Source organism: Panthera uncia (assembly GCF_023721935.1).
Source record: "Panthera uncia isolate 11264 chromosome C1 unlocalized genomic scaffold, Puncia_PCG_1.0 HiC_scaffold_3, whole genome shotgun sequence".
NCBI classification, from domain to species: Eukaryota; Metazoa; Chordata; class Mammalia; order Carnivora; family Felidae; genus Panthera; species Panthera uncia.
The window spans coordinates 51,613,129-51,637,331 of record NW_026057584.1 but is presented as its reverse complement, the minus strand read 5'-3'; the positions used below and the strand labels follow the sequence as shown (position 1 = coordinate 51,637,331).

Here is a 24,203-nt window from a genome sequence, read left to right as displayed (position 1 = left end):
ACACGCAGCCCACCAAGGTGAACATTTCTAACAGCTGAGACAAGCTCAACAGCAATTAGTAGAAAGAATCACCTACTGCAGGAAATGGTCACCTCAATACTTCAGTGTTTTAATAATGAAGTAGTCAAAAGTATGCATAGAGGGAGAGTGAACAGAAAAGAGAGCAAAGAAAGAGGGAAAGAAGTTTCAGCCAATTATGTTACTCATTTATTTTTATCAGATTATTATTATCCACATAAAATAAATTATTATTCATTTTGGAAGATGCTACAGAGTAGACATATTCACAACATCACTTTCCCCAATTAAAAATGCACAGAGGTCCATTTCAAGATGGAGGTGTACAAACACCCTGAACTCACTGCCTCCATAGACATACCAAATCTACACCTATTTATAGACCTGAAGAAGAACATCTAAGGGCTATCTGAACAGCTTCTGTGCAATAAGAGAACAGCAGAAGAGATGATGACACAATAACAAAGAGAACTCCTACCCTAGACAGTGTGAGGGGATAGTACTGAGAGCAGATTCCTCTGCCCTGGGGCACAGAAAAAAAAGGCAAGGCTTACAAGAGCAACTAGTATATAAAAGACGCAGCCCTAGAACCCTGCCAAATGGCAAGAGACCTGCAGAACTGCTCTGGGTTGGAGGGGTTTGTGAGCATCATGGCTTACACTCCTCCTCCACCTTGATAATGCAGCCAGGAACAGGGCTCTGACCACCATAGCTAGTGGGTTGCCTCAGTGAACACGGGCCCCCTAGCCCACACCAGCCCCAGATGACCAGGGGCACAGACAAGAAAGCCACTGTTTAAAAGAACAACTAGCTGCAGAATCCTGCCAAATGGTGGGGAAGTTGCTGGAACTTTCTGGCCAGAGGAACAGGTTAGCACCATGGTTTATGTCCCCCCTTGACCTTGGCAATATGGATGGGAACAGGGTCTGAGCACTCTACATGGCCTACCACCTCAGTGAGCCCTGGGCCCTGAGTCCATGCCAGCCCCAGCCATCCCACTACAGTGACACATGTGCAAAGCACACAGAAAACTTCAGGCCCACATCACTTTGGCTTTAGACAGCTAGCTAGGGCACCCCCGGCACTGAATGCTCCAGGACCTCCTTGCTGACACCTGCTTCAACACTAGCTAACCAGTCAGTCTGCCCCCTGCTCAGAACACACTAGGAAGCTCCAGCCTGTACCCACCTCAGTTCTACCTGCCCTGCCAGGGCACACCTGGAAGAATACCCCAAGTTATCCTGGCTTGCACCCACTTCAGCTTCAGCCTCTTACCAGGGCACCCTCACTCTGAAGAGCCCCAGGACCACCCCAGTTCTAAATCTACTTTAGTTACTACTGTCATGCCAGGGTGTCCCCCTGTCCCGTGCCCCATACCTTGGCTCCAGCCACTGCACCAGGGTACCCTCTGCATAGAGGTTCTCAGAACACCCCAGCTTCAGCTTCAGCTATCTGGGCAAGGTATCTTCTGCACATAGATCTCTGGGCCTCCAGCTTGTACCCCTTCTGCTTCAGCTGTCCTTCTAGGGCACTGTGTGGAGAGGCCAGGGACCGCATTGGCCCATGCCCACTTCAGCTTCAGCTGTCCTGCTAGGGTGCCCTCTTTGTAGAGCCCTAGGACCCTCCCCCTCCCCCACAGTGTTCATGCACTTCAGCTGTCCTGCCAGAGCACCTACTGCACGAGAGCCCCGGGACATCCCCGCCAACCCCCGGCTTCCAAGCACTTCAGCTTCAGCTTTCCTGCCAGTCAGCTAAATACAGAGAGCCTCAGGAACACCTTGGCCTACCCGCTTCAGTTCTGGCCATCCCACCAGGGCAGCCCCAACACAGAGTGCCCCATAACCCTTAACCCACATGAGCTCCAGCTCTAGCCAGCCAACAAAAGTCACCAGGCACACACCGTCTACACGGGGGATGGCTATATATAAGACCATTTCTTCAAGTTTAGAAGGAGATGTTCTAATTCAGAAAAGAGAAACAGAAATCAAGCAGAATGGGGAGACAGAAGAATATATTCCAAACAAAAGAACAAGACAAAGCCTCAGAAAAACTAAAATAACAGAGATAAACAATATGCCTAAAAAAAGAATTTAAAGTAATGATCATAAAGATTCTCACTGGACTATAGAAAAGAGTGGAAGAACTCAATGAGAACTTCAATGAAGATAAAATATAAAAAGCTGATCAGAGCTGAAGAATATAATAATTGAAATAAAAAAATACACTAGAGGGAATCAACAGATTAGTAGGTGTGAAAGAATGGATGAGCAATCTAGAAGACAGAGTAATGGAAAGCACTCAAGCTGAACCTCAAAAAGAAAAAAGGGGCACCTGGGTGGCTCGGTCAGTTAAGCATCTGACTCTTGATTTTGGCTCAGGTCATGATCTCACGGTTTGTGAGTTCGAGCCCCACATTGGGCTCTGTGCTGACAGCATGGATCTTCTTGGAATTCTCTCCCCCCCTCTTCCCCTCCTCTGCTCTTCTGCTCTTTCTTTCTCAAAATAAATAAAAACATTAAAAAAAAAAAAAGAACTTTAAGGATAAGTTAAGGGCTCTCTTGGACAACATCAAGCAAACATTTGCATTATAGAAACCCTAGAAGAAGCGAAAGGAGATGAAAGCTTATTTGAAGAAATAATAGCTGAAAAATTCCCTAACCTGGGAAAGGAAATAAACATTCAGGTTCAGGAAGCACAGAAAGTTCCAAATAAGATGAACCCAAGGAGGTCTATACCATAACACATCAACACATAATTAAAACATCAAAGATTAGAAATAAAATTTTCAAGAAACAACAAGTGTTGGCAAGAATGTAGAGAAAAAGGAACACTTTTGCACAGTTGGTAGGAATGCAAACTGGTGCAGCCACTGTGGAAAAATAGAGAATTTTTAAAGTAGTAAAAGAAAAGCAAAAAGCCATATACAAAGGAAATCCCATAAGGCTTTCAGCTGATTTTACAGCAGAAACTTTGCAGGCCAGAAAAAAGTGGCATGATATATTCAAAGTGCTAAAAGGAAAACAAGCTACAACCAAGAATACTTTACCCAGCAAAAAAAAAAAAGGTTAAGGGAGTTTATCACCACTAAACTGGCCTTACAAGAAATGTAAAGGGACTTCTTTAAGTGGAAAAGAAAAGGCCATAATTAGACTAAGAAAAGTATGAATAAAAATGTAAAATATGATGGCATATACATAAAATGTAGAGGCATAAGCAAAAATGAAGTTTTTTTGGAATGTGTTCAAAACACATCGTTCTTTTGGGGCTCTTGGGTAGCTCAGTCAGTTAAGTGTCCAACTACAGCTCAGGTCATGATCTTGTGGTTTGTGAGTTCCAGCCCCATGTTGGACTCAGTGCTGACAGCTCAGAGCCTGGGGCCTGCTTTGGATTCTGTATCTCCCCCTCTCTCTCCCCATCCCCTGTTCACACCCTGTCTCTCTCTCAGAAATAAACAAACAAACAAAAAAAAAAACTTAAAAAAACCCCACATTGTTCCTTTAAAACAAAGACTGTAACAAGAGACAAAGAAGGGAATTACATAATGATGAAGGGATCAATCCAATAAGAGGATATAACAATTGTAACTATTTATGCACCCAACAGGAAAGCCCATAAATACATGAAGCACTCACTAGCAGATGTAAAGGGAGATATTGATGGGAATACATCATAGTAGGGGACTTTAACACCCCATTTATGTCACTGGATAGATCATCCAAACAGAAAATCAACAAGGAAATGGTGGCTTTGAGGGACACATTAGACTAGATGTATGTAACAGATATTTACAGAACATCCCATCCAAAAATAGCAGAATACATATTCTTTTCAAGTGCACATGGAACACTCTCCTGGACAGATTACATGTTAGGCCACAAAACACATCTCAATTAGTTTAAGAAGATTTAAATCCTATCATGCATCTTTTCCAACCACAAGGTTATGAAACTAGAAATAAATCACAAGAAAAAAAAACTGAAAAAAAAACCCACAAATGCATACGGGCTAAATGACATTTGACTAAACAACCAATGAAGGGGTCAACAAAGAAATCAAAGAAATCAAAACTCATGAAGACAAATTAAAATGATAACATAGTGGTCCAAAAATCTTTGGGATGTAGCAAAAGCAGTTCTAAAAGGAAAATTTATAGCAATACAGACATACCTCAAAAAACAAGAAAAATATCAAATAAATAATTTATACTGAAAGAAAATAGAAAAAAGAGCAAAGTGAGTGGAAGGAAGGAGATAAGGATCAGAACAAAAATATAGGACATAGAGACTGAAAAAAATCGTAAAGATTAAGGAAACCAAAATCTGATTTTTTGAAAAGATAAACAAAATTGATAAGACTTTAGCCAGATGCATCAAGAAAAAAAGTGAGAGGAATGAAATAAATAAAATAAACAAGGGAGAATAGCTCCCACCACAGAAACACAAAAGATTATGAGACTACTACAAAAAATTATATGCCAACAAACCAAACAGCCTAGAAGAAATGGATTAATTTCTAGGAACATAAAATGTTTCAAACTTGAGTCAGGAAGAAATAGAAAATCTAAGAAATAGAAAATCTAAACAGATGAATTACTAGTAATGATATTGAATTGGTAATCAAAAACTACCATCAAACCAAAGTTCAGGACCATATAGATCCACAGGTGAATTCTACTATTTTCAAGCTATTCCGAAAAATAAAAAATTCAAAAAAAAAAAAAAAAAGGAGGAAGAAGGAAAGCTTTCAAATACTTTCTGTGAGGTCAGCATTACCCTGATACCAAAACCAGACAAAGCAATCACAAAAAAGGAAAACTACAGGCTAATATCCCTGGTGAACATAGATGCAAAATCCTCAAAATATTAGACAACCACATTGAACAATACATTAGAAAGATCATTCATCATGAGCAAGTGAAATTTATTCCAGGGATGCAAGGATACTTGAGTATTTTTCAATCAATCAACATGAAATACCCCATTAACAAAATGAAGGATAAAAATCATATGCTTATCTCAATAGATGCAGAAGCAGCATTTGACAAAATTCAACATCTGTTCATAACAAAAAAACTGTCCACATGGTGGGTTTATATAGAACATACCTCAACATAATAAAGGCCATGTATTTAAAAACCCTCAGCTGATATCACACCCAGTGGTGATAAACAGAGCTTTTCCTCTTAGATCACCAACAAGACAAGGACATCCACTCCTGCCACTTATTCAACATAGTACTCAAAGTCCTAGCCCCATCAATCAGACAAGAAATAAAATGCTTCCATGTCGATAAGAAGTTAAACTGTCACTATTTTCAAATGACAGGATACTATACATAGAAAACCCTAAAGACTTCAAAACAACAATAAGTAATAAATGAATTCAGTAAAGTTACCCAGCAATCAATTAATACCCAGCAATCAATTGCATTTCTATACACTAGTAACAAAGTAGAAGAGAAATTAACAATTGCATTTATAATTGTACAAAAAAGAATAAGATATCTATAAATAAACTTAATCAAGGAGGTGAAAGACCTGTATTCTGAAAGCAATAGAATGATGATAAAACAAATTGAAGACAACATAAACAAATGGAACAATACTCCATACTCATAAATTTGAAGAATATTGTTAAAATGTCCACACTACCTAAAACCATCTACAGATTCAATGTGATCCCTACCAAAATACCAATAGCATTTTTCACAGAACTAAAATACTAAAATTTATATGGAACCACAATAGACCCAAAATAGCCAAAGCAATCTTGAGAAAGAACAAAGCCAGATATCAGAACTCCAGATTTTAAGATATACTACAAAACTATAGTAATTAAAACAGTATGGTACTAGCACAAAATTGACAAAGATCAATAGAACAAAGTTTTCTTGTCCTTTTTTCCTGCACTGCTTAGAAGTCAACCACAGAATTAGTTAAAATAAATAGCATTTAAATATGATTAATTAGGGGTGCCTGGGGGCTCAGTCTGTTAAGCATCTGACTTCGTCTCAGGTCATGATCTCGTGGTTTGTGGGTTCAAGCCCCATGTTGGGCTCTGAGCTGACAGCTCAGAGTCTGGAGCCTGCTTCGGATTCTGTGTCTCCCTCTCTCTCTCTCTCTGTCCCTCCCCCACTCATGCTCTGCCTCTCTCTCTCAAAAATAAACATTAAAAAATTTTTAAAAATAAATATGATTAATTATTCCAATTATGTACATTTATTCTTAATAAGCTATTAAATTATGAAAATGTTAGAGAACAATTTTGTGACCATTTTTTAATTCAATGATTTTATCAGTTAGCAAGCCTTTTCAACATATCATCTCTGGATTATATAGAAGTAATTAGATGTGTCTTTTCAGAGAGTTTTTAGGTATCTGCAGGGCTTCAAAATAATCAGTATTTATTATTCCAAAAACATATGTTTCATTGTAAAAACATTCTTGAAAAAGTTTATATACTGAAATACATGTTGTCAAAGAAAAACCTGAGCTGAACAGTAAAGTGATAAAAACAGATTTTATTCAGAACTGTTGCAACTGGGGGAGAGACACCTCTGTATATACAGCACCGGAAACTGGAATTTATAGCCCAAAGAGCAGGATGGGGTCAGTGGATGGAAAATTACTAAGTGGAAACATCACAGGTAAAAGGGACTCTTGCTGAAGACAGACCAGGTGGTCAGATATCATGGAGTGCTAATGTCAGTAATGTCAGATATCAGACATTAAGGGTGATTAGATATGGGGAGGAGGGAACACCAGTTAAACTGACTTAGCTGGGCTCTTGCTAAAAATGTGTTTTACAAGGAAGTGTACAGATGCATGTCGGGGAAATTTCAGAAGCCTGATATTTCTATAAAATTAGCCCTGTATTATTCATGATAGTAACAGATGTTTCCAAAAGCCTAACAATCTATTATAAGAAAACAGAGAAAAAAATTGGAGGGATACTCTTCATCAAAATGATACTGATGTAGGATTTTCATTTTGGGAGATTATGGCAGCTGCCTGAACCAAATTTTGCCATGCAAGCTCTGGTCCAAGATGTCAGTTCTTCTTAAGTTTATTTATGTATGTAATGTGCTCTCAGTAAAAATACCAAGCTGTATTTTCCAGATCTAGACAAGCAGACAATAAAGTACTTATCTAAAAATTAACCTGCAAAAATAGGTAGAAACACTGGGGGTGAGAGGGAGGTCTATGAGAAGAATGCATCCTACCAAATACTGAAGCATGCTTTAAAAAAAGCACTACCACATGAATGAATAGACCCGGTGGGACAGAAAAGAAAGCCCATGAATCGACCCACATCCAGAGACATTTAGTATATGATAAAAGTAGGATCTCAAAACTCTGGGACAAAGACAGACTTTTTAGGTGTTAGGTGTTAGGTGTATGGTGTTAGAACAACTGGATAATTATGTGGGAGAAAAAATAAGGTCCCTACCTTACACCACATACAAAATAAACCCCAAATAAATTAGAGATGTAAAATTTAACATTACAAGTACTTGAAGAAAACTTGCATGATTTTCTCTATAACCTGGTATATGGAAAGGCTTTCTGCTAGGACTTAAATATCAGATGCAATAAAGAAAAACTGTGAAAAATTGGTCAATGTAAAAATTTTAAAACAAAAACTTTGAATGAGGGGCTCCTGGGTGGCTCAGTCGGTTAAGTGTCTGACTTCGGCTCAGGTCATGATCTCAGAGTTCTTGAGTTCGAGCCCTGCATCAGGCTCTGTGCTGGCAGCTTGGAGCCTGGAGTCTGCTTTGGATTCTGTATCTCCCCCCTCCCCCCTCTCTGCCCCTTCCCCCCTTGCTCTCTGTCTCTGTCTCTCTAAAAAATAAATAAACATTAAAAAAAACTAAAAAAAACTTTTAATCAAAATCACTATAAGTCAAGAAACAAATTATATATCAGGAGAAAAATATTTGCAATATACACCACAGAAAAGGGCTAATATAAAGAACTTTTAAAAATTGAGGGACAAAAGACCAAAAGTATTATAGAACAATGTGCAAATGATATGAAGACAATTCACAAGATATTTAAAATGGCCCTGAGACATAGGAAAAGATGTTCAACTTTATTTGTAACTTTTAAAAATGCAAATTCAAACTATATTAACACACCATTTATCACCTATAACACTGGAAAATTTCTAAAGCATGAAAGCACAGTCTGTTGGTGAGGAAAGTCACTTTCATACACTGCTGGTAAACATGAAAAATGGTACCAATTCTGTAGTAGGGAACTTGCCAATATCTAATAAAACCATATATGCATTTACCCTTTAACCCAGAAGTCTACTTCTATAAAGTTGCCCTCAAGATACAATATGTACAAAATTGTTTCTTACAGAATTTGTGATGGAAATATTAGAAACAATCAAAATGCCCAAACATGAGAAAGTAGTGAATAAAATATGGTACAAACCACGTAATGGAGTTTTATACAGCTATAAAACAAAACAAACCAACAAAAAATAAAACCCACCACCAACAGCCAAAAAAAACAATTCACTTGCTATTAAGTTATTTTTAGTATATGTAGTTAGGTGAAAAAAGCAAAGTACGGAGGACTTTATATTGTATGTTACATTTTGTATAAGAAAGGAATTTTAAGCATCCGTATGTCTGGTAATTTTGCCAGGAGAAATATAAGATACACCAGAAACCAGTGGACTTGGTACATATTGGGACCTTAAGAGAGATGAGGTGAAGAGGACATTAAAAAGGATTTTTTTTTTCTTTTGGAAACATGTTTATGTTCTACACATTCAAAAAATATAATTAAATCAATGAAGACAGAGAGGAAAGGGAAAAAAAAAAAAAAACCTAAAACAGAATACAGAGTCAAATGAATAACATGACTATCAGGAAGGGAAAAAAGCTAATCCACATAACTTTTGAGCACAGTATCTGCATTGTATTTTAAGTTGAAATTGAAAATCTATTGAAATTTGAAAATTTCTTGTCTACAAAAAGTAACATACAATATAAAGTCTTCTGCACATTGCTTTTTTCACCTAACTACATATACTGAACATCACTCCATATCACTTCATGGAGAGGTCACATGGTTTTAAGGTGCCAAAAAAAACAAAACAAAAACAAAATAACCCCCCCCCCAAAAAAAAACACAAAAAAACGCCAACAAATCTTGAACTCATTTAAGTAAAAATTTTAGCATTTATTTTTGAGACAGAGAGAGACACAGCACAAGCAGGAAAGGGACAGAGAGAGACGGAGACACAGAATCCGAAGCAGGATCCAGGCTTTGAACTGTCAGCATAGAGCCTGACACGGGGCGCAAACCTACGGACCTCAAGATCATGACCTGAGCTGGCAATGATAATAGTATCTGTCCGAAGGATATTGTAGAAATTAATATGAATTGGTATAAGGGACACAGTACACTCCCTAGTGCACCAAAAAATCATGATGATGATAGTAATAATGATGAATTCTATTAGTATATATTCTATAGGGAACTGATAGTCCCTCTCATCCTTCCTTCTGAAAAGATGATGCTTAAACTTAGTTTTGAAGAGCTAAAGGGTTCTGGAATAGAAATTCTAAAGAAGCTTAACAAAAATTTGGAGAGCTTTGTGTAAGAACAGTTATCGTTTATTGAGTGTCCACTGTTTGACACACATTATACATTTAAGTATCACAATAACCTAGCTAGGTTGGCATTATCAACTTTATGTTTACAGATAGGAAGCCAAGGCTCAGAGAAGTTAGGGAGGTAAGATACCAGCTAAATTGAGGGGCAAAGCTGAGAACCAAACCTCAACTATCCGAATAAAAATCTCTTCATCACAATGACCCCCTCATAAACTCAGCAATGATAGACTTTTCATTCATTTAAGTAAAAGGAGGACAGGGACCCCTGGGTGGCTCAGTAGGTTAAGTGCCAGAGTCAGGTCATGATCTCACCAATCGTGGGTTCAAGCCCCACGTTGGGGTCTGTGCAGATAGCCCAGGGCCTGGAGCCTGCTTCAGATTCTGTGTCTCCCTCTCTCTCCACCCCTCCCCGCTCACACCCTGGTGTGTGTCTCTCTCTCAAAAATACTAAACATTAAAAAAATTTGAAGTAAAATGAGGACAAAAAGAAGAGCCAGCCATGCTGCCCTCTTGGAGTGATCATCCTTTCCATCTATCTGTTCTGTCAGAACTAAGTCATCCTATTTCTGACAGATTTATTAGTGTCCATGGTAAGCAGTTTAAGTTTCAAAACATTAAGTTTCAAAACAACTTGTGGAGTGTGAACTTGAAAGTCTTTACTCACTGCAAAATGGAGGTATTTTTGATAGGCTAGATACTTCTGAATGAAGAGTAACACTTTCAGGGACCAAATCACTAGTGAAAGTCGGGCACGTATCCTGTCAGACTGTTTTCAACCTTCCAGTCTTGCTGCTTCAAACTTGGGGAATAGGAAATTCTACTTCCTTAGATTTCACAGGGGCCCCTTCTTTGCTAATATCAAAGTTTTGGCATTATCGGTCTTTCCCGGCTGACCAATTTCATCAGATTCTCATCTTCCAGAAATTCTTCAGCCTACATGGCCCAATGATGTCATCCCCTTCCAGTACTGTCACAGACTCTTTAAACATATATATTTGATAATAATACATTTAGTTCCAGATACATGGCATGGTCTGTTATACTTTGCCTTTTAATAAACCGATACAACTCTCTTAAAATATATATATATATTAAGGTTTTAAATCTTTCTGTTGGGAGGCAGTATAGTGAAAACTGGATGGATTTTTGAGTTAGAAAAGCCTGGGTTTGAATCTTATTCTACCACTTTGTAACTGTGTGACCCAGGACAAGTCAGTTAATCTCTCAGAGCTGTTTCCTTAGCTATCTGTGGGGATTTAAAAAAAGTTTTGACCACGATTAAGTGTTGTAATAAAGACTCAACGAGTCGGCTTATGTTAAAAGCAGCCAGGACTATGCCTAACACACATTAGACAAGTAATATATTGGGATGCGTGGGTGGCTTAGCCGGAGTCTGATGTTGGCTCAGGTCATGATCTCATGGTTCATGAGTTTGAGCCTTCCATTGGGCTCTGAGCAGACAGCTCAGAGCCTGGAGCCTGCTTCGGATTCTGTCTCCCTCTCTCTCTGCCTTTCCCCACTCATGCTCATGCTTTCGTGCTCTCTCTCTCTCTCAAAACTAAACATTAAAATTTTTTTTTTAAAAAGACGAAATATTCAGTTCACTTCCCCAACATTTACTGAGTTAGGTAAACATTTGTAACGTAACATAACAAACACTTATTGAGTACTTCCAATATGTGAAACCCACTTCCACATGCTTAGAAAAAGCTGCTCTCAAAAGAGCCTACAGTCTAATAAGGTATCACCTACATAAACCAACAATTAGAATGTAAGCGACCGCTGGTTCTAGCAGAGCTATGAGAAGCGCCTGATTTTGCTGTGTGGGTTAGCTTTGCAGAGGATTTGCTGGCTACACCACTTGAACTGCAAACTGGATTTCACTGGGCAAACAGGAGATGATAGAAACAGAGGGAAGTTTCCACCTTTGCCACTTAGGACGTGGGAAGGCACGGAGGTACAAGAGAACACAGTCTGGCATTAGATGCTGCAGAGAGCCCAGGAACCCAACAATACAAGTGGCTTCACTTGTGCCCTGTTCTCTTCTCATTGGAAAAACAACTCAAACGTGTGACAGAAACAGAAGGTGAACTTTTTTCAAATTACCCAAGTTTCCATTTAAGGTAATTTTTCAAAGAATGAAATAATAGGTGTTTTCTGTTTAATAAGGACAAAAAAAAAATGATTGATTTGAAAATCCTATCACCATGTTTTAGTATCTAGCCATCACAAAAATCCACCTACCTGCCTCAAAGAGCAACAAATATATTCATACAAGATTATAATGTCTGGAGTTACACTTAATATCTATATAAATAACACACAATTCCATTAGCATTAATGGTAGTCTAATGAATGCCAGGGGGCTTAATAATAATTTGTCACTTTAATATGAAATATTATGTGTTTCCTACTTACACATACTGTGAGGATGCTGCTTTATTACTTTACTTCATTTCTTTCCAGTGAAAAAGTTGTTAAATGACAATCCATTATACTCTCATTTTAGGATTGATCCAACTTTCAATCTCTCCTGTAGGCTTACAGAATTTGTGATTTGCTTAGGAAACTCTGCTCAACACAAAGTCTGGAAATCAGTCACAAACCATTATGTTTATATGTGTTTTTAAATTCCTTTAGGCTAAAAAAAAAAAAACGGCTATCTTTTTCGTAAGTGCTTGCCAAATTCACTTCAAGGAATTTGAGAAATGTCAATAATTGTGATAGTCATGATGAGGAATTTTTTTTTTAAAGATTAAGAAATGTGTTATAATGTCAACTGCTCACGCTAAATGTTGGGAAGACATTTTAGAACTCCAAGAATCTAGAGTTCTGAATCATAATGCTGGTGAAAAAAGAAAAAAATACTAGTGATATTTTTCTATATCTATTTTTCTATATCTATTTTTCTATACTAGTGATAATCTTCAAACAAGATGACATAGTTCTCCCCTTATAACAAAACGGTTTAAAGCCTTTATTTTTTTTTTCAGAGTCCAAATTGTACAGTAATACAATATACTTTTGAACTTTAGAGTATACCACTGACCCAGTAGGTAATGGCACATCAGTTAAGGGTTCATGCTACAGATGCAGACAGGTCTGGCTTTGCTCCCAGCTTCTCTACCACATATTAGCTGCTTAACCCCAGATCAGTAAAATTTGAATCTATTTTTAAGACTTAGTGTTCTCATACATAAACTAAGAGATAATGAGTATAGTAATAAAAATAATTTAGTTAATTATGCTATTTGCTGTCATGCATTATTTTAATTCCTCAAACCTCAAAACAAAACTAAGTAATAGTCCCCTTTTTACATGAGAACACATTTATAGTTCTTGATACTATGAGGGTTTAATGAGATAATCAATAAAAATTACTTACAAAAGTGGCACATAAATGCTTAATAAATGTCAGCTATTATTAAGATTTAAAAATTTTTAAATAATGACTTATCTATAATCTAGTAAAGGAAGAAATATTAACTAATTTATTTAATAGCATGAAAACTTAATGCAACATATTACTGGAAATATTTAAAGAAATCCTTATTTAGCCTTTTGAATATAATCACATGGTAAGATGTGACAACGCATCCCTAAATGTTTTCTCCAGAGAAGAAATTTAGTTACACAAGAGGCTTAGTCAAGAGGACTTTTATCTAGCACAAGAATTTGAACTATATCAGAAATAGCTTCAGAATATATACCTCTTAACTCCTATTCTCAAGATACTGTCAATGACTGCAGCAGGAAGATAATTTTCTTCTATAAGATACCAATTAACTGTTTTTAAATATACTTATAGTCCATTACATTCAAAAACATATCCCTCCCTTAGGATGAAAATGTTGCAGAGGCCAAAAAGAAGCCCTTGGGAAGATGGTCTCGTGTCACTTATCCTAAGTACAAACAACATTAACAGTTTCTCTAAAACTAATTCTAACTTGCTTGCAGCTGAAGGAGCAATGGCTATGAATTAGAGTTCATGCTAGTAAGAAATTCCAAGGGGCAAGAGAAACTCTTGGCATTCCTGTCAGCCTTTACCAGGCTCTCCTGAACCAGTCCCAAGGTAATACTTCTGGAAAATAAGTGATAACCTTATGTGAGTCAGGAAACAGCTAACCTTTAAGAACATGTTCACACAGCAAGAATAAGAATATGTCTATAATTAAGCCCTGCAAAGATACCTTTAGTAAGTGTGGGGTACAGAGTTTTACATATATTCATTAAATCAAACTTGTATTGGTCAAATCTCTGACATCTGTGGTTTTTGGCCCTGACAACATATTAGAACCTTACTTCAAGGAAAATCATGCCTGATTCCTTGAGGCTGGTTTAATCAGAACCTCTGAATTCTCAGAATCAGGAATAGCTAAGTCCTAAGAAGAATAAATTTTTAAAAAATGACATTCACACATACATGCCCTACCAGAAATTATATCCTTTTCAATTATACCCCATTTTTTTATATTTTCAATTTTTAAATCATTTCTAATGTACTATTTTCATATTCTCTGCCTGCTCTAGCATGTGAAGTCCTTGGGGGTGCGTCTACTGCTCAAGTTTTTATGTCTGGGGACTCTTATTCACAGTGATTTTTCACACTGCTAATGGCTAGAATGAAACAATGGCACAAAATGTCAAACTGGTTCGAGATAAATAGTATTTGTTCCTACACATTATTAAGCAAATTTTGCATGAGCACAATGTTTCCGTACAATTATATTTTCAGTTACACATTGGATGAAATTGAAGGTTTGGTTGAAAGTTTTTCTTTTTAATAATACGTTAACATCCTTTGAAGGGCTAAGCAGCACTACTAATCAGTAAGAATTTAATAGAAGCTACGTTAATTTCACTGTTTTTCTCTGAAAATCCAGCTAGAAAGCAATAAAAAGTTCAAGAAAAACAAAAATCGAAAAACTTTGAAGTAAACTTTTTAAACTGAATTTCAATCTCCGATTTGATCAAATGTTTTCCTTATCTGCAAATTGATTTGTAAGCAATACTGTATAAAATTATAGAAAAGAAACACACATTTAAGTATATACTTAAAAAGCAACTTTTATCAAAATTTATAGAATTATGTGGACAGTCTCTGATAGTTAAAAATCTAGAGTGTATGGGTAGCTAAAAGACATCCTGAGGTCTTTGTGTGTCCAGCAGTCAGCAAAAAAGACATGCATGACAGGTTAAAAAATGCTGCAGGGTTACCATCCTTAGGGATACTTGAATCAGAGATTTTCAAATGCCTTCAGTTTGGAAGCTGTCTTCAAAACAAAGCCCTACGCAATCCTATTAAATATAAAACATATAAATTAGGAGCTACACTTGCTCAAGGGTGAGTGACAGGTGCAGACAGGTTCCCATCCAGGAGGCAGGTCCTGGGAAATGGGATGGTGACACTTTGGAGCTCAGTCTGAAACCACTACAGGAAGCAGATATCACATGACCTTTGTTGGACAGAGTACTTCCAGTGGGATTGGACTTTGATATTTATATGTAAATAAGCTGATACATATTCAATCAGTGTCTATATCATTTTAACATATATTAATAGTAAAAACATATTCAAAAGTGACATGCATAATTTTGATGTCCAACTCAACTGGCCGTAAAACAGTCTTAAATTACTTCGAAAAGTAACTGAAAAGAGAAGCCACCCATATTTCAGACACAACGTCTTTGCAGAAAATAACTTGTCCCTAAGGAGACAAGTATTGCCAATTCAAAAAGTACACAATCAAATGTCTGAAACTATCACACATCTGACGTATAACAACTGCTTATTTTTAAATAATCATTATAATGTTGATTTTCATTTTATTTTTCCTAATAAGTACATCATTTGACAGCATATCCAAGTAAAACTTCCTATCATTCTGTTCTCTCATTAAGAGAAATTCTGCCTGATTCATCATAATATAAATGATACAGCTTGGATTAAAAACCAAAACATATTTCACCATGATTTTCTTACACAAGACAATATAAATATTAAACAAAATCAATGTTTTAAGAAGCCCTGGCTTTTGCTATCAAAGAAAGCATCCTTGGGGGCACCTGGGTGGCTCAGTTGGTAAAGCATCCAGCTCTTGGTTTCAGCTCAGGTCATGATCTTGCATTTTCGTGGGTTCAAGCCCCTGACAGCTCAGACCCTGCTTGGGATTTCTCTTTCTCTCCTTCTCTCTGCCTCTGCCTCTCTCTCTCTCTCTCTCTCTCTCTCTCTCTCTCTCTCTCTCAAATAAATACATAAGCTTGAAAAAAAAAAAAAAACACCCTGTGAAGACCAACATTATCATCCGATGGGAAACAGATTTGACATTCAGGAGAAACCAGAAAAAAAAATTACTCTCTTTAGGAATAAAAAAATAAGTAAGTAATTTTTCCATTTTCTCTATTTTTCATAGTTGAAAACTGAGCAAGGCTGTTAAAACAGAGAGCAGTCTACATTACAAGGCCAAAATGTATTCAATAAATATGGATCATTTATATTTGCCTACTTCATGAAATTAGCACTTAGAAATGAAACAGAAAAATATCAGAAGTCACTCAACCAAATACATGCTAAAAATGCCTCCATTAACTGCCTCTGGATAACTATTAAACATTACAAATAAGTTAGCAAAACCTAAATATAATAACAAAATTTAATGGTCCTATTTTAGAACAGTTTTGTTTTTATTTTTGTTTTTTTTAGACCATGCCTTCCATTTTTTTATTGTTATTGTTTTGGCTTTTGTCTTCTGTGCCTGTTTTCATGTAGGAATGTCCCCCAAGATTCTGTCTGTAGCTCTCTGCTTTTCTTTTTTTTTAATAACTCCATACTACTTCCTTACAAGCTTTCATCTTGCCCATTACATCAACTCTTATTCATGTCCTTATGTATTCCTCTCAAAAGGCCAGCCTGCTCAACATCTCCAACAGGATATTATAATAAATGCCAAATGTGTCTAGAATAGAACGCCTTTCCTTCAAATCAACTACTGTTCTGATTCTGCTGTGTCTGTTTATGACATTACCATTCTCCAAGTTACTTGAGCATGAGGCTTTAGAATTTTTTGGTTGGTTTGGTTATGGTTTCTAAAGAAAAGGTTGGCTCAGGGTCCAGAGAAGCTTGCAATTCACCATTTCCGGGAAACCAGATATGTGGAGATTGGGTCACACCCTAACTGAATAAAAATTAATATATCTAGTGTACACACAGACTGTATTTAAAGGTTGTGTGTTTGTCTTTGCATCACAGTTATAAAAAAAAAAAGCAGAAAAGACTATTACTTTCACCATAGTAACTATATATTAGGTTTATCAGTGACTATATACCAGCCTTAATCAATTGCATTTTTTGGAGGTTTTAATTTCTGAATCAACGATCAATGGTTTTGCTCCCTTTTGGTCTGTTCATATCTTCAATGGGGCCTTTAACACATTTATAATACATATTTTCTTGTCTGTCTCCCAGAGCAAGAGGGTTCTATACAGGCTTACATCTCATTCATTTTTATATTCCCAGCAATGAACACAGTGCCTGACACAAAATGTGTGTTGGATAAGTTAACCTACTATTGCTTATTAGTCAATAAAATTAAGGTGACTTTTCTATTGCTAAGAATAAAAAAAGATACCATGCACAACTATGTTTAAAAAACAAAACGTAAAAGGACTTATTTTCAAACAAAAATTGAAATAGTTCTAAGACTCCCTTTTTATAAAAAGAAGTATAAATGTAAATATAAATATAACCTTCATTCTGGTCATTTAGTGTCTATGTCTTAAAACGTCAAGTATGAGAGTTGCCTTCTTCCTCCTTCTAGGGCTGTCAATTTGTTCTTTCCTCAAAAACTCATCACATCTTATTTCAAAATACAAATATGCATATTTGAAAATAATTCTTCATAAATAAATATACTATAATTATAATTATTAAACTATATTATATTAAACTATATTATAATTGTTAAACTAATTAGACTAAAGGACAAACTAATTGAAGATTTTAGTGTCTTCTGTATATTTACCTTAAGAGAAAAAAAAGGAGTGGAAGAAGATATAAAAGACTGGCAGGAAAAAAATCCACTTGCTGATTAAAGACATCATTCAAAATAAATCCATACAAAAATCTATTTTTTAAATCTGGTTTTGCCACAGAACCAGTTAAAAGCAGGATTTGGGGACTTAAAATAGTGATGTCTAATATTCAAATATATTTATATTCATATTTTTGTGATGTAAATTTTGTAACTTATAATTTGTAAATTTCTATGTATTGCCCTCTCTCTGCCCCCCCCCCCCCTTCCTGAACTTGTCAAGTCTGGTACAAACACAAATTCCTTGGGTAGGGACTTAAAAAAAAAAAAATTGGAAATCGGCAACTACCATCTGACAAGCCTGATGCAATGTAGCATGGAATAGAGACAGTGAATGGAATGTGAGATAGGAAGATAATCCACAAATAGACCCAACTCTGTGCAGATCAGAGCCAGAGAGGGCCAGGAAAAGCTATCGCCCTCATCCCCTCCAGAGGAAATACTGAAGTCCCCCTCCATTTATGGAATGAGTCTTGAGCCAATTGTGTTTGTCTCTCAGATGATAGGCACTTTAATGAACACGTGGATTTGCAAGTAAAAACTTTAAAAAACCAAGAGAAATATTCTAAAATTGTAAACTTAAAAAAGAAATGTCAGTATAGTGTAAAGTTTGGTAGAGAGATTTGGAGCTGTAATCATGCATTTGTGTATGATGAAACATACCCGGGATTGTCTTTGTGAGGCATGGGGATGAGGGGGAATTGGCTTCTCCGACAAGACCTGCTAAGTCCACTTGGGGGCAAAGATCCAACAGTCATTCATTCAGAACATCTTGTTTAGGTTTCTTCATTTTATTAGAGGATTTCGACCCTCCTTTGTTTGTTTGCATTGGTTGATTTCAAATGTCAATCTATTTGCTTTAATCAGCAAAATCACTGTCCTGCAGGAAACTTCCCAGGGGACATGACCTCATATATTTTATTATCTCCAACTCTTGTCAAAATCAAAATTACAAAAAGCAACATTCCCTGAGGATTATATTCTAAAAGATATGTAAATTTATTCATTTCTGTAATTTTCCCAGATTTTAATCCTAGACCAAACCAAAATATCATTCATTAAGCTGAAAACATATTTGGACAGCGTTTTGGGTGTGTTTGCTCCTTGTGTATGTGTGGTTTTTGTTGTGTTTAGACAAGTCTCTCTACTCCTATAAAATTGCTCTTACTAAATTGAGCTTTGTTGTATGTTCTCTGCTTACTTATTATTGGTTTTATGGGTGAGATACATTGAGCAAGTTGTCTCTTAAGTCACTTAGCCAGGCCTTCATAAGCCCCATGGGAGAAAATTTTCTCAGACCTTCAGTGAAAGGAAGAGCTTTGCCTCCCCTAATCAAATGGCACATTCTTATCTTATAGAACATGAAAGTCTCCTGAGTACCTGCCCATGCAAAGAAATTTAATTCAGTGGAACTTAAGTTTTTTATTTTTATTTAAATTTTCTAAAATCTCTTCTCACATTTAAAATAAGAACACTATAAAGACCTACTGTTAAAGTGGACTGCTTTTAAACATATATATTCACTATATTTCCAGAGACTTGAACTATACTATAGTCTCTATAGTTTCTTTGCTTCTTGAAAGTAACAGCTCTCCTTGAAGGTCCCAAAGAGCCAACAAGGAAGCATGAGTCCACTTAGTAACAGGGTATCCTAGTTTTAATATGTCACTTCAGCTCATTGTCTACGGGCATGACCTTCTCAGTTGGCTGCCCTTGGCCAACTTGGGTCCTCGGACTTCTTGATCAATAATGCCTGGCCTCCAACTCTCTAACATCACCATGTGCCTGCTCTTTGTCTGGCACCCCTCTCTGCCTTGTGTCATCTTACACCAAATTGCACCATCAACTACACCAGCTGCCTCTACCCTGATCCATCTGGCAAACAGAATGAAATGGGCACAAAAGGAAACAAGATTTACAAATCTCTGAGGAAAAAAAAAAATCAATCCTGAAACTCAGTTTGATTATGTTTCAACTAGATACATTCTAGAAATCCAAATTGCATATTTGTATTCATGTATTTATGTAAAATATAAATGCCATTTAGAAATTCCAGATATACTTAATTCATTATGAGATAATATTTTAATACATATACGCTCTGTCCTCTGGATATTAACTTTTAGAAAAACCTTGTCTACCCTTGAACAAACTTAAGCAACTCAGGATATATATGCACTTGTCATCAGAACATATGTGGAAGGAAAATAAATTCTAATATAAGCTCAAAAGACATGAATAGATAAATAAATATGCTTTCAAAAACAATTTAAGTGGACTAAATTACTTAAGAACTGTGCTATTTCATATTATCGGAGCTTCTTCATGGAAGTGATCATTCAAAAGAATTACTGTCCAACTCATTCTATGATGCTGGCATTACCCTGATACTAAAAGCCAGATAAAATATATAAGGAAAAACAAAACAAAACTACACACCAATATCTCTCACAAATATTGATACAAAAACTCTCAAAAAAATACCAGCAAATCTGGGATGCCCAGTCAGTCAAACATCTGACTCTGGATTTCAGCTCAGGTCGTGATCTCATGGTTTGTGAGATCAAGCCCCACAATGGGCTCCATGCTGACAGCGTGGAGCCTGCTTTAGATTCTCTCTGCCCTCTCCCACTTGTGCTCTCTCTCTCAAAATAAATAAATAAACTTAAAAAAATACCACCTAACCAAATTCAGTCACATATTAAAAGGATTATATACCATGATCAAGTGGGATTTCTGGAATGCAAGGATGGTTCAACATACAAAAATCAATATACCATTGTCAACAGAATAAAGGAAAGAAATATGATTATCTCAATCAATGTTGAGAAAGCCTGTAACAAAATTCAACACTTTCTTGAAAAACACACTCAGCAAACTAGGAATAAAACAAACTATCTTAACATAATTAAGGATGGCTGTACTCATAAATACATCATGTTGAGATTAATAACCTACAGCAAAGAAACTCATTAAAATTTCCCACCAGGAGTACTTACCAGCCAAAATTTTCTTGAATTGTTTAAACCACACATCACAGTGGTCTTCACTTAAATTAATAAGATCAAGCGTAGAATCTTTTAATTTATTTTGTTCCTTTTTCAAACATATGAAGAGTGTGATACCTAATAAGGTACCACTTCCCTGCTGTTTAACAGAATAACGTCGTTTCAGTTTGACAGAGAATATGTCCTTGAGTTCAATAAATTCTTCTTTACATAGAACATCATACTTGGAGTCACCTGAAAAAAAATTAAATTTTCTAATTAAAAGCAGTGTCCATATTTTATATGTATGAATAATAAAAAGTGAAAGCCCATAAAACCTTTATCATATTTATTTTTTACCAATTATGCTTCATATAAGTCCCTGTGTGAGTTGGGGAGGGAAGAAAGGGAAAATTGGGTCTATTTTCCCAAGAATTAAAATGGAGAAAAATGGCATCAAGTTCCTGTCCAAGACATTCAAAAACTGAAAATATTCAATAGAAGAATTTCAAGAATATAGACAAAGCAACATTCCAAGAAAGAGTCTCCTTGGTCCTAATAGAGACAGAATAAAATGATGGAAAGAACAGAATTCACTAACAGAAGTGAGTTTATAACAAGTATTAGAGGCAAAGTGTAAGGAAAAAGATACGTACATTCCAGGTAAAGTAAAACATGTACAAAAAGGAAACAGGAAGATTACTGTATGAAACATAAATCCCTGCCAGTCTAGAACAAAACATCCACCTGAATTGAATTTTACCACAGACTTTAGTTTATAGTGGCATCAAATTTTACTGGTTATGTTTAACCTCCAGTCAGAAAACATGTGTTGTGGTAAAAGACCATTTCAGTGGACTCTCAAAGTAGGAGTGCTTTATACTTTTAAAAAATACTTCTAAAATGTCTACTCTGGCCAAAATGGAATCACAGGGACTGGTTTACCTTCTGCCTGAAATAACTAAAAGGGTGGGCAAGATACATGAAACCTCAGTTTCCAGACATCTGCCATCAGGTAGCCCAAAACAGTATTCCCTGAGAGAGGGAAAACAAAGGAACCATGGGAGTGTTCCAGGCTACCGTCTGGGGAGGGTTTCCAGGCCACAGTGCAAGTCGGGAGCCCTGGTGGAACCTGGTTGTCTTACTGGGTGAAGCAGGAAGTAAGAGTCCAGAAAAGCCACAAGGACTAAGTTCACTAGGCAAATTACTGTAGAGAAGGAAGCTGCAGAGAAGTGGGAATTCTGCAGATTTGCAGAGGGCCCCCTTGAATCTTCAGCTGAGTATGAAAGACATACGTGCAAGGCCAGGGAGAGAGAGACCCAAAGGATGAGACAGAACAATGCTCAGAGATCGCACAGACATGCCCACCATGAGCTTAAAAGCAAGCCTCAAAAGGATTAAACTGTCTCCTAGTAATTCAATTACATCCTATAATAAAGTTCAAGAATACAGGGATAAAAAATGTTTACCAACTTTACATGGCAAAATTCACAGTATCTCTCATTCAACCAAAAATCACAATGCATGTAAAACAGCAACAAAACATGACCCATAATAAGAGGGAAAAAAGCCAATAGAAACAGATGCAGAACTACTACCAGTGTAACCAGCCCCACAAATCAGAGGTCCCCTCTCTCGGCTTCCTTGGCCCTTGAGCAGGCACAATACACTCAGATTGGAGCAAGGACTTCCAGGCACAGTAAGAAGTTGCTTCCCAGCTTTCTCAGTGACTGTTTGGGCCTCTCCCAACCATTCTGCAAACTATGTCCGGTTGTTCACAAAGCACACATACCACGGAAAAAAAAAAAAAAAAGCCCTTTTCTCAGTGTTTATGGTGGTGGGATAAGGTGAACCCAAAGTCAGTTTTAGGGGCCTGTCATCTCCTTGGAAAGCTCAGGCTTCAAGTACAGCGCACTTCTATTATTGTCACCCAGAGGCACATGGCCAGGGTCTCTAGAGCACTTCAAGAACACTTCATACCTTCAAGGATGAGAGATAGCAGGCTTGTTAAAGGTGCTTCTTCCAGACTAATCTTAAGATATTGATTATGCCCTCCTCTCTCATACAAATTTAATTTTTTTATGTCGTATAGCACACAAGAGCTCTGAAGAAGGATGAAAGGAAACAAAGAACCACTGAGGGAAAGAAAAAAAAATGCAAAGGATGAAATCAACTCCCCTTTTCACTCGAAGCCCTGTATTATAATCTGAATTCTTTATCATGTGTGTGCTTTACTTTGGCAGTGAACAATTCAATGGCTATTCTAATTTAAAACCTCTTATAAATTGAAAATTTAAAGATCCTACAGCAACATCCAAGATCAAACTTAGTAGGAAAAGCCAGAAGAATTTCTGGAAACAGTACAAGAATACCTATTGCCACTTTTACTATTTCAAATTATTCTGGACATTCTGGCTGATAGTGTATGAAAGAAAAATGAAATAAAAGGCAATTAAGTGGCAGAAGGGGCAGGAGGAGGGCTAAAATCATAACTATTGATAGATGATATCACAGTATGTTTGTAAAATCCAAAAGAATACCTTTAAAATCACTAGAACTAATAAAAAATACCCAGTAAGGAAACAGGTTACAAATATACCAATAGCCAGGAAGGAGACATAATGGGGTTAAAGATATCCCATGCCAATTAGCATATTATACCTAGGAATAAATTTAGCAAAATGATCTTGGACTTGTATGGAGGGAAAATGCTAAATAAGTGGAAATATATTAAGCTCCAAGATTACATTTTTTCCATGCCTCATTATTAAATAACTACTGATAATGCTATTCCAATCAAAATCTCAATGGTATTTTCTTTGATGTAAGGGGGCAAGGAACTTAATCAAATGATTTGCAAATTTTCTTGAAATAAATGTATTACATTAATGAATAAAATGTTTTAGAAGTACAGCAACGAGGGACGCAGAGTATATGCCTGATTGGATATTAGTATTTTGTAAAGCTATAACAATTAAAATATAGGAATAGATAAGAGAATGGTTCAAAGAGATTTGTATACGCTTAAAAATCACTAATATGATAATGGTGGTATCTAAGCTCAGTAGGAAATATTCAGTAAAAGGTGATTTAGAGCGGATTAATCTTTTGAAAAAGGAAAAAAATAGAGCCTTATTTCATAATATATATCAGTATTTCTAGAATAGAAAAAATTTCATATAATCATTAGTAAAGCCTTAAGAGTGACAGTAAAGGCAGATATACAGAGACTGAAATATGTAACATAAAAATTATTCAATGCCCACCTGAAACTAATATAACACTGTATGTTAATTATACTTCAATTAAGAAAGAAAGGAAATTATTCAATTGCTTATAAAGGCCTGAAGAACCATAAATAGATGTCACAAGCAAAAGCCAACCAGGCAGAAATATCGGCAACACATGACAATTAAATGATCTATTTAATCAAGGAACGAAACACTTTAGTGGCAAAGTACATAAAAGACCCAAG

General features: G+C 36.3%; 1 protein-coding gene across 1 annotated transcript in view; it reads right to left on the bottom strand.

The window, feature by feature from the left end:
- The window catches only part of CERKL (ceramide kinase like), a 105,577-nt gene that overhangs the window by 45,081 nt on the left and 36,293 nt on the right, over positions 1–24,203 (bottom strand). Inside the window, exon 2 of the mRNA XM_049615414.1 lies at positions 20,741–20,983. Within this exon, the coding sequence (XP_049471371.1) occupies positions 20,741–20,983 (243 nt within the window). The remainder of the gene's footprint in view (positions 1–20,740; positions 20,984–24,203) is intronic.